At 44.8% G+C, this 16,341-nt stretch overlaps 1 protein-coding gene across 1 annotated transcript in view; it reads right to left on the minus strand.

Annotated features, from left to right (window-relative positions):
* Positions 1-1,817: 1,817 nt before the first annotated feature.
* Positions 1,818-16,341, minus strand: part of KCNK13 (potassium two pore domain channel subfamily K member 13) — a 97,662-nt gene continuing 83,138 nt past the window's right edge. The window contains exon 2 of the mRNA XM_055304286.1: positions 1,818-3,511. Within this exon, the coding sequence (XP_055160261.1) occupies positions 2,616-3,511 (896 nt within the window). The 3' untranslated portion in view covers positions 1,818-2,615. The remainder of the gene's footprint in view (positions 3,512-16,341) is intronic.

The following is a 16,341-nucleotide window of genomic DNA, read 5'->3' on the forward strand; positions in this document are numbered from 1 at the left end:
TGAAAGCTCAGATGTTGGTCAGCAATAAAGCAATATTTTTTTTAGCAATAAAGCATTTTTAAAATTAGGGTATGTACTTTTAAAAAGACACAATGCCATAAATGTACTATAGTATGCAGTAAGCATAACTTTAATCTGCACTGGGAAATGAAAAAGTTCATTTGGCTGGTTTTATTGCAATATTTACTGTGTTGTGGTGGTCTGGAACTTAACCGCTCTATATTTTGTGGGCTCCAGATTTTGAACTCCAGCTTTATTTTACTTATTTATTTATTTATTTTGAACTCCAGCTTTATATTACTACCTAGAAATTCTCTTGTTAACCAATTCATGTCTAAGAGTAACTAAGAGGGAAACTTAACTAAATAAATTCCTAGTTTAGCCATTTGGGTGGAGTGGAATATGTTATTCCCATCGTGCATCATAAACATACCATACTTCACTCCTTACACTGATCCTCAAATGTTTCCACCAAGGAATCTCAACCCAGAGTGAAACAAACCCATTTTCCAAGACCCTGAGAGGACTCCTCAGGAAACTGCTAAAAAGTTAACAATTTTTTTTCATGGCTAGCTCAAAAGTTTATTCTAGTTTTGGATCCTACTTAAGTAGAGCCATGTGTTTTGACATAACATCTCTCTGCAAAAATAATTTAGTACACTGACCTTCTCGGAAGATGACACTCGCTTGTACTAATGCCCCTTGGCCTCTGGGTACACCTCTGAGGTCTAGGAACTTGGATTGGAGAAGCAAGGACTTGCTTTGTGCCAGTCCCTCTACCATGAATGTGGAGATCCAGAAATCTCCTGGGGCAAGAACCCAGTTTCTTTCCCTATCCCCATGATGCTTCATGTAGGGCAGGGCCCCTGGGGAGCTTGGTTTGTGATCAGAGGTTCGTAATGAGGTTTTGCAGAAGCTCCAAGATGCTTCAAGAATAATATGAGGGAAGACTTGAAGATCTCTGACTTTGGAGCTGCACAGCCCTTAGTTCAAAGCCCACGGCTGCTGCTTATTGGATCCTTGCTCTTGAGTACTTTGGGCATTGTAGAGAAAATATTGGATTTGACAGTTGGAAGGAAAGGCAACTCAGTCTAAGAGGGAGCAGCTAAGGGAGGTTCTGAAGCTGTGTGGAGTGTGTGTGATGAGCCCAGATGTCCCCATCCAGACACCTGGGTTCTCCTAACTGTCTGCCTAGCTATCCGCTGTCAGCCCAAAGAGTTCAGCAAGGAGTACTCCCTCCATGCCCCTTTTTCTTCCTTGTCTAAAACACAAGAAAGTTGCATGGGATGGTTCCTAAGATCCTCCCAGCTCTGATGCTTTCTGCTCAATATTTCAGTTTCATTAGACATAGGTCTTGGCTTCCTTTTCTTCACCGACGCCCAACCTTCTTCATCATTTCTAAAATAGCTGTGTGTACCATCCTTATTTTATTTAAAAAAAACCCCAGCTATCTCTTGTTGACGCTGCTCTCAAACTTCAAAATGTTCTCTCCTGAATATATGAAGAAGATCAACAGCCTTTGTTCCCAGCATGAATGTTTTACTGGCTCGGGAGGTTATGTAACTAGACTTATTACAATCCCAGAAGGCAGAACCGAAACAAATGACACAGGAGAAGCCAAATTTTCTTATCTGGCCTAGAATGTTTCCCCAGCCAAGAATCCAAGATGACACTCCTATCCCTAAGGGTTCATTTCTTATTTCCTTTTTCTCTGAGCACAAGAAATGCGCATTTAATTAGGCACCCCCCGCCCAGCCCCACTGGCCATAATGAGCACTCATGTCATCTTAGTTAATAAAGTGAGGATTTATTCAATTTTCAGTTCTAATAAATAGCCATTATCTTTGCAATGGGCCCCAAGCCCTGGTTTAAAAAAAAAAATGACATGGTCTCTGTGACCATTCAAAGGGAGAATGTTAAGCTATGTTCTTTCATTACAAAAGTGAGTGTCTCCACTACTCAGCTGCAGTTTCAAGGCTTGAAGCTGAATTTAGTTTTCTTAGCACATGGATGTCCCACGGACACGTTAGCCCAGCATTAGGATCTTAAAAATAAGAGAAAGGAAAAACAAAAAGCAGAGAAGCAGACACGGAGGGTAGAACAGGTGACTTCCCTCTCCGTGGACCGTGGGCAAATCCGTTCCGAAGGAAGTCCGGGGCCCAGACACATCTGAAACACCCCCCACCCCGGCTTTTTTGAAGGCGGTGGGAAGACCAGTGAATCTGCATTCACTGAATCAGGGCTCCGGAGGTACCGGAGGATCTTCCTTGGGGATTTTTATTTCCAAATGAAGAACAGAGCAGCCTACTTAATCCCCCTCCCTCCCTGGAGGAAGATGCGTAAAGGAACATGCCAGTGTCTCAGGCTGTTTTTGTCGTTCATTCTTGAGACTGACTGTGACCTCAGAGAGTCAAGAGGAGGAGAGAGGCCTGGGCCTGGGTCCTGCAGCCCCGGCAGGTGGCCGTGAGTGGGAGGAGGAGAGCTCTGTACGGCGGGGCCTGCATAGGGTGACGGGGGCAGCTCCAGAGCAAGCCGGGCGGTGCGGAGCTGAGCTGGATGCCCATCCCCTGGTCATCGACGTCGTCGCCCACCCTCCCGGTGTCCACTCCTCACTCCTACCTGTCCCCGCTGGTCTCGGCCAGCCTGTTGTTCATGATGGCAAAGGCCCCCACCCCGCCCGAGAACTCACTGTCCCGGGACAGCATGCTGGCCTGCGGCGGGCCGCCGTTGGCCGTCTCAGACAGCTGCTTCTGGAGGATGGCCAGCGAGACCTTGTTGGCGGCCAGGAAGTCCTTCATGGAGATCATCTCCCCCGACAGTCGCCGCCCGTCGGTGTCGCTGTCCATCACCCCGTCCGTGTCTATGGAGATGTTGCAGCGGTTCTGCACGCTGTTGCCTGGCATGACCACGTTCCTCCGTGAGCGGCCAAGTCTCCTCCGGCACTGCTGGCAGCAGCCCCCTTCCATCTTCCTCAGGATCCAGTTCACCGACTGCTTGATGAGGATGGAGATGACGTTGAACAAGGAGTAGATGCAGCAGACGCCCATGAGGATGAACACGAAGTTGGCGAAGCGGTAGAGGCCCTGGCGATCGTACTGGGCGTGCTGGCTGCTGACCAGGTCCCCGAAGCCGATGGTGCTGAAAGCCACAAAGCAGAAGTAGAGCGAGTCGAAGTAGCTCCAGCCCTCGATGGAGGTGTACATGGCCGAGGCACAGCAGGAGATGAGGAGGGAGGCCACGCACAGGATGAGCATGACGTAGTACACGGAGGGCTTCCAGCCGGCCAGGCTGTCCGCCTCGCACCTGCCCGGGTTCTTCAGGCTCTCGGGGGGCAGGGCCCCTCGTCTCTGGAGCTGCCGCTGGTGGCACGATTTCATGATGTAGGCGATGACGGTGATCAAGCGCTCCAGGAAGAGGTTGAAGAACAGGATGGTGCTCGCGCACCCAATGAGGCCATAAAAGATCAGAAAGATTTTTCCTCCCACTGTCGCTGGAGTGGTCATCCCAAACCCTGCAGGAGACAAAAATCAGAGAAGAGTGAGGGAACACGGGCAGGGTCTTGGCTGTGACGGCTGGCAGAGGGCCCGAAGAATGAGTGTCATAAAAAGTGCTCAGTCCTAGCCTTTCTAGGAACCAGGGGGGGCGAGGGGCTCTCAGTGAAGACACTGCGCGTTGTTCAGAGCTGCACTGCTGAAAGCTTGTAGGGTGCCATGGTGCAAATCAGGAAAAGGCACCTCTTCCTCCAGGTGGTTGCCTCCAGGCAGCAAAAAAGTGGCTGGGTGATGAGAATGAGAGTTGGATTTTGGGCCTCCCCTGTCGACTTGGCTAGATGTCCTGTGGAGTGCACAACCTGAACAGCCACAGTCAGCAGATGTTGTTCAGACAGAGAAGTTTCATACAAGAGTTCGACAAGTTTCATACAAAGAAGGTTCGTACAAGAGAAAGTTTCATACAAAGAAGGTTCGTACAAAGAAAAGGTTTGTTCAGACTCATCAGAATTCAGTTATTGCACAAATACTCATTCAGTGCCATTCCAGGAACTGGGGATTAAACTGTAAAATAGCCAGATCTGGGCTCTGTCCCTGTGGAGCTCTAGCCCAGCGCGGTGACTACTCTACCGTGTACGTGTTGTGCTGGAGGAAGTAGTGTCCTATGGGAGCAGCCAAGAGGGGAACCCATCTCAGGCTTGAGGTTCTGGGAAGACTAAGCAGGGATGCTTGAAAGCTACAGAGGAATTAGGCAGGCAAGGAGAGGTGTGTGTGCGTGTGTGTGTGCGCGCGTGCATGTGTGGTATTTCAGACACATGAAATGTGTGTACACGAGTGTGGTAGTGGTATTTCAGAGAAACAGCAAATGCCAGCATATGTAGAAATGAGAAATGTGCTCAAGATTTGCCCATCTTTTAAACAAAATACTTCAAACATACACCTTATATTTGGGGAGTGAAAACTGAGGTGTTGATTTTTATAGTGTGATCAAACAAAAAGTGTCTCTCTTTCCTTTACCTCTTACTGTTCACAATTTCTACCTTCTTGACCTTCTCACCCATGCACACAGACATGTTCCCAAGAATACCAACTACAGGACAATAGGCATTTCTAAAAACACCAAGAAAAAGAAAAGAGCAGTGATTCACTCAGTATTTCTCACTGAGGGGTGGCCAGGGTCAGCCCACTCCAAGGGACATGGAATCCTTCCAAGCAAATGATTCAGTAACCATGAGAATTCCGATCTGTTCTAGGGATGGGCATCAAAGTCTCTGAAAACAAATGCCATTCAAAAAAGGAGTACTGAGACTGCCTCCCTGGGTTCCGCCTTTCATTCGGACCAAACCTTGGTCCAAACTTATCTCCATTTTTCCCCTTTATTATCAAGTTCAGGTTCCTAACTTAAGCTCCATCATTGGGATCTTGAGGACTCACCCTTATCCTGTTTCCTGATGACACCCTGCTTGTCCCCAAGCCAATACTTTTCTTTGTTATCACAGCTGCCCATGGTTGCTTCCCAGTGCACGCTGGGACATGGTCAGGTCAGGCCTTGCCATGTGTGGGCTTCTGGGGAGATGGCCTCCTGCTCTCCTCAGGCAGAGCCAAGGGGCCACCCTTCTCAAACACTTAGCTATACAGACTGTGCTACCGTCTGGTTACCATCCAGTTCAATTGGATTGTTCTTTTACAGCCCAAAAGGGTCTACACGAGTGTAGGCTGTAAGCAACCGGTAATCAGGTGACTGGAGAAAGATGGTCAATCTAGCTTTTTAGCTGGATGGGAGGAGATGATTTCATTAAGGAAGGAGCATGGGCGGTGGGGGGTGATGGCGGGGGAGGCTGGAGATACTTCCATTGGGAGTTACAGTTATGGACTCTAATGGTAGAGAGAAAAGTAGACCCTTATCTCTTCCCTGGGAACTCCCTCAGCAACTCTTCGCCTTGCATGTTTCATTTATTAGGTGCCTTCCTTATGTAAAGAAATACTTTGTTTTGGGGTGCCTGGGTGGCTCAGTCAATTGAGCATCTGACTCTTGGTTTCACCTCAGGTCATGAGATAAAGCCCTGTGTCGGGCTCCACACTCAGTGCGGAGTCTACGTGAGATTCTCCTTCTTCCTCTGCTCCCACCCCACTCCCCCACCTCTCTCTCTCTCTTAAATAAGTAAATAAATAGAAATACTTTGTGTTTTCTGTGTTTTCTCTTGTTAGTACCTTTCATTCTTATCCCCAAGCTCAAATTGAAATGAGGTGGTTTTAATAGTGGAGAATTTAGAAAAAACTTACTGAGTTTAAGGACTGAGCTGAGAGCAATGTCTTTCTCTCCCCAGGCCAAAGAACTCTGAGGAGTAACCAAGGTGTTGAGTGATTAGTTCCTGGTTATCTGAGGATGTTGGGGCACCTCTTCTGGCTCAGTGAATTCCCGGAAGCAGTACAACTTGCAGATCTTTCTGCACTAAGAAATGAATGACAAGGGGTTCCTGGGTGGCTCAGTCGGTTGAGCATCTGCCTTCGGCTTGGGTCATGATCTCCAGGTCCTAGGATCAAGCCCCATGTCAGGCTCCCTGCTTGGTGGGGAGTCTGCTTGTCCTTCTCCCCCTTCTCCCTCTGCTCCACCCCTGCTCATGCTCTTTCTAACAAGTAAATAAAATCTTAAAAACAACAACAACAAAACAACAACAAAAACAATGGAAGCTGGAGCCCCTGCCCCAAAGCTGTAAGGCCAGAGGAGTCTTAGGGGTCTCTTCATTGGAGACAGAACAGAGGCAACAAGCAGAAAAAAAAAGACAAACACTTATCTGGGGCCTTTTATTGACCCAACAATATTCTAGAAACAGAATAAAGGCATTGAAAATGAGGAAAGCCCAGAAATAGCAAGGGAGCGGGAGGGGGAGGTTCTTGCCAACAATCAGAGGAGAACTTTCTCATGTAGCACAAGATTTAAATGGGCACATGTTTGCTACCCCAAAAATCTTCCTTTCTGATCCCAGAGGTGACTTGATTATTTTAGTCTTGGAAAGTAGAGCAGTTAAGAATAGCTCTCAGCCAAAGTTTACGACAATAATTAATTAAGCACCTGTGAAGTTCAAGAGCCTGCACTGTTTGGACCACACAATGATTATTAGCCGGACAAGGTCCTTGACCTCAAGGAACCTCACATCCAGGCTGGGACAAATAAGCTGCTACCTACAAGACAAGGCATAGAGAGTCAAGTGTCAAAATAAAGGCAGAGTGGAGTTATCCGGCTTCAGGGGCCCGAATGCTGCCTCACTTGGGGTGAATGATGTACAGGTGCATGACTGAAGCCAGCTGACAAGCTCAGTAAACTGACTTTTCCAATGAATGACATGTCTAGTGATGTGGGGACGTGTCCCAGGGACTGAAAATTTCTGGATTTTATCTTGCTTATTTGGCTTTAAAACATTCCATTTTATCAAAGGACAGTGAAGCCATGAGTTTTGATTACCTACTGAACCTGGTTGATCACTGCCATCTTTTCAATCAGCAAAAATGACAGAAAAATGGCATACATGGTAGTGTGAGAGAAGCACTGGGAGGCAGCCCTCCTCTAGTTTGCTGTGAGAGGTGTTTCCACAACTTCTGCTATTGTCAGAGCTTAAAAGTGTGGAAGTTCAATACTATAGGCTTTTTCATAAAAAGCCTTCCCTCTTTTGAGCCCATAACACTGAACATTAGGGATGCCTTGGATTGGGAATGAGAAGCCTCAGGGTCCTCCTTGGTGAAGGAAGAGGATAAAAGCATCACCAAGCATACCTGCCCTCTGCCAGGTATCCCTGGCTCCTCGCCCCCTTGCTGGGGAGCTGGCTCTTATTAGCCTACTAGTTCCATTTGACAGGTGAGAAAAAGAAGAGTACAGAAGCTAAGTAACCTGCATAAAGATGTAAAGCCAGAATGAGAACCTCAATTTGTCTCCCAGGCCTGTGCTCTTTCCACCTGACTATGCTAGGTGAGTGCCAGCCACTGACAGGTGTAGCATCAAGACTAGAATCGGGGGAGGGAAATTAACCAAGCATCTCTAGTTCCACGCTTTACATAGACACCCAGACCACAGTGGCTGCCAAATCTGGTACCCAAATCAGGGGATTGGCTTGCATCATAAACTGAAACCCTACAATTTTCATTTACTAAAACACATGTTTCTGAATGTATGTGTGCCTCTTCCAACAAGTGATGTAATTAAGTCTGTTTCTAAAATGTGCTACACCCCATGCATTTTGGTCTCCTTGTATTTCGTAGGCACACAAATGAAACTGATTGTCACAGGTGGTGCTTTTCAGTATATAATTTATTTTCTGCGCTTGAAGCCTGAGGTCATCTGATTTCTGTCCAACCCCTGAGTCTGGGAGCACATGAGCTAGCTGACTGAGGACCTAGGGCCCAGGAGTTTGGAGTCCAAGGACTCCAAGGAAGCTTGCCTGGCAGCCTACTTCGTTCTGGCTCATTGGAACCATTTCAGGTCTGCTTCAGTGTGACCCCTAGCGTAGCTCTTGGGACCAAACCAGGTTCTCTGGTGTCCTTGGAGCCAGGAATGAAGCAGCCGGGGAATGCCAGGGTCACAGTCAACCCCAATAGAGCTTTTCATTTAGACTATGAAGAGAGGAAAGTAGACCTGCGGTCTCCTAGCATTTATGTATATTCTGTTGACTATTATATTCTTCAAAAAAATTAATCAGGGTAAAACACTGAAAAGCTTTGCATACATATTTTCAAACATACACAAAGGTAAAGAGAATATTAATAAACCCTCATTTCCCACTTGAAGCAGTTGTCGACATTTTGCCAATCATGGTTCTCCTATCCCACCCCACCTCCTGTATTTGCTGGAGTATTTTAAAATAAATCCTAAATAACACGCCATTTCATCCATTAATATCCATCAATAAGGACACATTGGGGAGCTTGGGTGGCTCAGTCGGTTGAACAGCCGACTCTTGAACTCCGCTCAGGTCTTAATCTCAGGGCTGTTGAGTTCAAGTTCTATGCTGGGACTTGAAAAATAAATTTAAAAAATAAGGATGCGTCTATAACTGACAAGCACTCTATTTTCCCAACACAACCACATTATTATACCTAATAAAACCAACACTAATTCCCTAAAACCAAATAATAGCTAGGCCATACTCAAATTTCTCAAAAATATCTTTTTAAAGATCTGTATGAATCAGGATGCTAGCAAGATCCAAGCATTATATCTTGTAAGTCTCCTTTATTCATTGACAGCCTCCCCTCCCATTTTTTATGCCATTGATTTTTCAGGTAAATATGTCCTGTAGACTTTAATCACAATTCTTCCTAGAAACATTTTTTTTAAAAAAAATGCCTATTATCAGAGTGCCCTCAGATACAGCAGAAAATTTCAAATGCTGTATGGGGACATACAAATTGGCATAAACTGTCTAGAAAGCAATTTGGGAATGTTTCAGGCATTTTAAAAATACTTGTATCTTCTTCTCTTTTTGTTTTTAGGAATATGTCCCCAAAATATCAGAAATGTGACTCATTATGTACATTGGTGTTCACCATGTCTTTGCTTTTAATGACAAAAATCCTCGGCAACCCAAATGTCAGATAACAGGGAAATGACTAAATAAAGTAGCCATTAAAATGAAGCCATTAAAATGACATATTCAAAGAGAGTTTTTAATGACTGCCGAAAACATTAAATGGAAAAAATGCAGAGCCAAAGCGTGTCTGCAGAATGACTCAAGCTAGTGCATGGGGCATCCTCATTAAACATTTGTTGGATGAAGGAATAAACTTTGTAAAATACATTTATGCAGTTACGTAAATAGGAGCAGTGAGGATTTTGCTTTTGGTTGCCAGTAATAGCAAATCATGAATAGAGGTGACTTACACATGAAGGGGATATATTATCTCACAGAACATTAAATTTGGAGATAGTGTGGCTTCAGATTAATTGGGTGTCTAGTTGGGTAGCTTTCCAAATGATCTATGAACCAAAACCATTTCACCTTTCTGGCTCTGGAATTGTCAACAGGTTGACTAGTTCCTCCCCATGCCAACAACTTTGGGCATTAACTTTTCACAATCTAATGACAAGAGCTGGAAAATGTCATATTCCTGTCTCGTGTATGTCTTCGTAAGAGCAGAGAATCCTTTCCAGAAACCCTCTGGCAAAATTCCCATTATACATAATTAATTAGAACAAGCCCTCTTTCCAAACCAATGATCTATAAGAGGAATGGATTTCCTCTTAGACTGGCCAGGGTTTACTGGAGTTTCTTGGGAAAGTGAAGGACCCCAGAACCGACAAGTTCTGTCACAAATACCCACACAAAAATAACATAAAGGGAAAGAGACAAGATTTTGAATCAGGTTATTTCAAGGTGGTGATCTTTTGGGTGATTTAATTTTTCATAATGCTTTATATCTTTCATGACTTTTAACAGAGAAAAATGTGTTAAACTATTCTGGAAGTTTTTCTCAAATGGCAGGCAAATACCTGCCCAAAACAATCAACCCTCTTGATTCATTCTTCTCAATACACTGAGAAATCAAAGTTTGGCTTGCACAAATTTTTCATTATCTTTTTGATTTGGAAATCTTAAGCCTCTCTTTGTAGGGAGATGAGACTACATTTTTTTAAAATTAAATTAAATTTGCCAACATATAGTGTAACACCGTGTGCTCATCCCATTAAGTGCCCTCCTCAGTGCCCATCACCCAGTTACCCCCCCACCTCCCCTTCTGAAACCCTTTGTTTCCCAGAGTTAGGAGTCTCCTTCCAGTTTCAATTAGGATGGAAAGAGTGGGCAAAAATAAACCCCATGGTGGGGGTGCTTAGGTGCTCAGTGGGTAAAGCCTCTAACTCTTGGTTTCAGCTCAGATCATGGTCTCAGGATCCATGTTCAGTGGAAGTCTGATTCTCTGCCTCTCTCTCCCTCTATGCATCCCCCCTCCCCTAGGTCACATGCATGAGCACGTGCACTCCCTCTCTCTCTCTCAAATAAATGAATAAATCTTAAAAAAAAATCCACCAAAACCAGACCCCATGGACTATTCTTAGGGGGATGTGAGGGATGGGAATGGTGCTCCAATGATGGAAGACTTGAGGGTTTTACCAGTTACAGAGTTTATATGTATTATAGAACCACAGCTATTAGAGCTGAGAGGAACTTCACAGTTTTCTGTCATAAGTGGGGAGACTGAGGCACTGAAAAGCCAGGTAATCTTGAGGGGTGGAGGCTTGGCTTGAATCCAGGTTCCTTATCCAGATTGCCCTCCCTTACTCTTGTTGCCTGTGGAAAATTGTTTTTCAAAGATGATTTTGATTTTTTTTTTTTTATTTATTTATGATAGTCACAGAGAGAGAGAGGCAGAGACACAGGCAGAGGGAGAAGCAGGCTCCATGCCCCGGGAGCCCGATGTGGGACTCGATCCCGGGTCTCCAGGATCGCGCCCTGGACCAAAGGCAGGCGCCAAATCGCTGCGCCACCCAGGGATCCCTCAAAGATGATTTTGAGCAAACTGCTCCCACCCCTGTAAGAACTGAAGCCTATTTCCCTTCTCCTTGAATCTTGGATGACCTTGAGACTTGCTCTGACCAATCACAGTGGCAGAAGTCATGCTGCACCACTTCCAGGCTTAGACAATAAGGAGCCTAGCAGTTTTATCTTTCTTTCTCTTTCTGGACTCCCGAGTCACTATGTGAAAAGTGTGACCACTTAGCTGGAGAGAGTCCCAGCCCTCCCCAGCCACTTCAGCCTCCTCGGATACTGGGTAAATCCATTTTGGGCATTCCAGCCCCAGTCAAGCATAAGATATACCAGCTGTACCCTGTGGAACCAGAGAACCACCAGTTGAGCCCAGCAGATCTACAGCATTGTGAGAAATGTCCATGATTGTTGTTTAAGCTGCTAATTTAGGGAGGTTTGCTGCATAGCAATGACTAATGAAATGTCTTCTCTCTGGGGCTTGCAATTTTTTCAACAGGCATCTTCTCCCCATGATTTCTGGGCTGCTCCAGCTCCTCCCTTCACGCTTCATTGGTAACTGATTGTAAGGGATTTCAAAGAGTGTCAAGAGGAGATCTTTAGGGAGTTTGGAATTTAATGGGAATTCTACTTGTAAATCAAACAAGTTGTCAAGCCTGTGATATTAAGAAACAGACACTAGCTGAGGGCACTGGACAGGTGGGATGAGGAGAGCATTCTACTGTTGAAACATGTTTGGGTCATTTCCAGCTTGGGGCTATCATGAGTAGTACTCTGGTGCATATCTTTTGGTGAACATATATGCATATTTCTTGTGGATACCCATACTTAGGAGTGGAAGTGAGGACTTACACAATATTATTATTATTTTTTTTTAAATTTATTTTATTTTATTTATTTATGATAGGCACACAGTGAGAGAGAGAGGGGCAGAGACATAGGCAGAGGGAGAAGCAGGCTCCATGGACCGGGAGCCCGACGTGGGATTTGATCCCAGGTCTCCAGGATCGCGCCCTGGGCCAAAGGCAGGCGCTAAACCGCTGCGCCACCCAGGGATCCCTACACAATATTATATCTTCAGAAAAGTGGATGCCCTGATTGACCCCATCCTCATCAGAGTTTGAGAAACCCAGTTTCTTCATATTCTTGCCAATATCCATTTCAACCATTCTGGTGGGTACATGGTGGTCTTAATTAGCATTTCCTTGATGCCTATTAAGCTGAGCATCTTGTCATATGTTTTGTGGATGGGTGGGCATCCTCTTAATGCCTGTTCAATTATTTTGCCCATTTTCTTTTTTGTTGTTGAATTTTAAGTGACACAGAAACAGTGAAGCTCTAGGCCTTGAATGGGTTCCAGATATGCTCAGTGAATTCACTGCCCCATCTAAGGCAAGGGCATTGGTTCACACAACCTGTTGGCGAACCCTCTCTTGCATAGCACTCATTTCTCCAATGAAGAATTGTTTCTAACATTTCTTATGCAGGCCAATGTTCCCTACAGTGTAGATTTTGATAACAATATTTAAAGTGCTTAATAGGGGGATCCCTGGGTGGCGCAGCGGTTTGGCGCCTGCCCTTGGCCCAGGGCGCGATCCTGGAGACCCGGGATCGAGTCCCACGTCGGGCTCCTGGTGCATGGAGCCTGCTTCTCCCTCTGCCTGTGTCTCTGCCTCTCTTTCTCTCTCTGTGTGTGACTATCATAAATAAAAAAAAAAAAAAATAAAGTGCTTAATAGTTATCTCTTGAAAGTGGATTTTGGAATAGACACTCCCATTGATGGCTAACTGCCTCCAGGGTATAAACTGAGGTTAATTTGCACAAACACACACTTATCTGTTTATAATTAAGTGTTTTATGGTAGTGAGTACTCAGACAATATAACACCAAAAAAAGCTCATGGTAACACCCTGTGAAAATTTTCATTTGACAAACCAGGATTTGAACCCTAAATTGGAAGCTCTGGCTGTGCACCAGATGCTGATACAGTCTACAAAATAAACAATTTCCATTCACTTCACACTTGAGTAATCCCTGTACACTGGTAAATCTAAGGCAAAGATACAAACTAATCACTCAAAATCCTTTTTATAAGACCTACACCTTTTAAAAGTCACCCCTCTCCCATTCTGAACACCATTGTTGAGTTCCACAAGACAGATTTTTGTCAACAAACATAATTTTGTTCTGGTTTGATAGGATATCACACTGTACCATGTTTGTGTTCACCATAATCTCCCTTATACAAACCTCAAAAAAAAAAAAAAGCAGACCCTACTAATTATTAACATCAAGCTAAGAATGTCTCTCCTTCAACCTGGTTTGTTTTTCACAAACTACCACTGGAAAATTACCAAAAACAGACAATGGGATTTAAAACTGGCCTTGTCTGGCCTATATGAGTTTTCCTCCATAGTTCAGCAATATGCCCTGTGGCTCCCATGTGCATAATAATAAATCAGGTCTTCTCAGTACAGCATTCAGTGCCGCAAGGGAAGTGATTCTCTGAGGACGGGTATGGTAGGCCCTTCAATTCCAGTCAGGCATGGACATCCAAGCCCTGACTCCTCCCTCACCTATCTGGAAATGAGCTGGAGGGGTAGGTGGAAAGATCAGATAAGTGAACAGATACTTAATGGATGGTCAGATGGGTAAAACCTTGTCTTAGCAACTTAGCTAAAATGTGGAGAAGATTGGATCCTGCCCCTTTAGAGAAAGAAAGTACTGCATGCTTAATTACTGCACGATTTAAAAAAAAAATCAAACACTTCAGAGAGTGCCAGAGTGGTGATGGGGGGAGGTTCCTTAATAGAAACTTGGGGTAATGAGAAACCGGGACAAATCTGTACCTTAGTACACACGTACAGGAAGTGTGGAGGGAGAGGTGTGCGTACTGTGTGAAGAGGTAGGGTGGCCATCTGTACTTCCCAGGCTATGAGAAGTATGGATTAAGTTTTATGAGTCTTCTCAAGAAAATGCTTAAAGACAAGGGTTTATGAGGGTCAAGTGTTCAGAAGCAAAATTTACTTCCTCTTATATCATTTCGAGATGTTAAGGAGAGAGCTGTTGGAGGCAAGTGTTGACATGACAGTCAAATAAGGCAGTAATTGTCATACTTATTAGGTTGCACACACTGTGCCAAGAGGATGTGCAGGGTAGGGTTAGGTGGGTGATTACAAGATAGCTTCTGCCCTCCAGGAGCATCAAACCTGGTCCAGGAGATAAAGTACTGCAACGACACACAAGAAGGAAATCTGCACTAGGTTGTTTATCAAATCAAGTAAACTCCTTTTCTTTTTTTTTTTTTTAAGATTTATTAATTTATTTGGGAGGGAGGGAGGGAGGGAGAGAGAGACAGAGACAAAGAAGCATGCACAAGCTGAGGGAGGGGCAGAAGGCTGAGCTTGGAGCCCAAGGTGGGGTTTGATCTCAGGACACTGGAATCATGACCTGAGCAGAAATCAAGAGTTGGTTGCCTAAACGACTGAGCCATCCAGGTGCCCCATGTAAACTCTTTTTCTGAGTCACCTGAAAATAACATAAAAGACAGATGGAAAGCTTCTGCCAAGCTTCAGGGAAGATGGATGGTCTGATCACACCTTTACTTACAGTGTGAAAATGAGCTGAGAGGTGAATAAGGGAGAAGCAAACCATGGTCACTTAGCATGAAAGTCTTGAACTTCAGTACACGTGAAAATTCCCTGAGGAGTTTGTTAAAAACTGAATTTTCAGGCCTCACCCTCAGAGATTCTGATTCAGGAGGTTAAATGGGGCCAGAAAATCTGTATTTTAAACTAATTCCCATAGTGATTCTAGTACAAGGACCAGAGACCCCACTCAGAGAGGTACCTCTAGCTGGGGTCAGAGCAAAGGGGCAGGAGAGTTGGAAACAAAGGTCCTATCTGCTTGGGTAAGGGTCTAAGTTAGGGCCCTACCAAAATCAGCGAGAGATATGATACTTCTGGGGTCCTAAGGGCAAAGGCAACCCTTAATTTCTTTCATATATCAATAAATGATGCAGAAAACATTTAGGCGGTACATTATATCAGAATGAGCAGTCTTCAGAGGCTCTGGGATAACTGTGGAGCCAGGACACCAGGGGACATGAAGACAGCTGCTCCCCTTCCTTTGGATCTGTAGGACTTCCAGAGTAGCCAAGGACTTCTTGCTTCCTATGTTACACGGCAACAAAGGTAATGAAGAACAGGAAGTGGTACTTCCTTCCCAGCCAGTCACTTTTCTGGGCTGGAACCAGATGGGTTTGTGGTTTCTTTTTGTAAAATGAGGTTTTGGATTTTTTGGGTGGAGGGGAGAAGGGAAATGCAGGAGCGCAACTGAGGGCTGAGATGGGCATTGGTTCTACATCAGCTTTCTACATGGGCATTTGCTAAGGACCTGCTGCCATGGTAACCCACCTTGGTAAAGGAATAGGCCTAGATTCCGTGTTCTAGATAATGCTTCTTGACTGTTGGTTCCAGAACTACCCAAGGAGCTTGTTAGATCCAGACCCCTAAGCCTTACCACCTGGATCGGCATCTCTGGGGCTGGGCCTGGTTTCCTCCCTGGATATTGATGACTACTCTAGAGCTGGAGAATCATTGTTCTAGAGTCTTCCATTCAAGACAGGATTTCTCCGTGATGTAGGCAAAGGAGAGCTGGTAATAACTTCCTGATTTTAGGAGTTTGGTAACTGTACTCTTTATTTGCAGCTCATAGCTTCACTGTCTGGTGGTGAGAAAAGTGTTGGAAATACCGATTTGGGGAATATCCTCCTTCGTTCTATGACCTACTGGTTCATGAGTTCTCTGGGTTATTTGTTATTTATTTATTTATTTATTTATTTATTTATTTATTTATTTATTATTTTTTAGTTCTCTGGATCTTTAAGCACAAGGCCATTTGATTGTTTATTCCAGCTCTTGGAGCAGGGAGATTAAGACACAAGAGGGTGATGAATATGATGACAGTTTACGTGCACGGAGCACTCGTTCTGAGCCAGACACTATGCTTAGTGCTTTACACAAACTCACTTTTTCAATCCTCATGCCAACCTTGCAAATTAGGAATATTATGTCCCCCCCCTCTTTTACATGAGAACCTGAAGTACACAAAGGTGACAAAACTTGCTTGGAGTCACGGGGCTAGCTAGTTAGGGCCCTGGGTTCTAGTCCAGACTATTAATAACCTATATGTATGATGGTCACAACTTATTCTGGTTGCCCCTTTGGTAAAATGAGGATGGAACGGCCCAGATGAACTCTAGGGACGGTCAGGTGCCAACATTCTGTGACTTGGGCATCCAATCATCCCAGGATTCTGGGGAGGGCTCACCTGTGTATCTGAGGTTCCTCTTCTACAGGCCTGGCAGATGACAACGATAG

The sequence above is a fragment of the Nyctereutes procyonoides genome, unplaced genomic scaffold (assembly GCF_905146905.1).
Source record: "Nyctereutes procyonoides isolate TBG_1078 unplaced genomic scaffold, NYPRO_anot_genome, whole genome shotgun sequence".
Taxonomy (NCBI): Eukaryota; Metazoa; Chordata; class Mammalia; order Carnivora; family Canidae; genus Nyctereutes; species Nyctereutes procyonoides.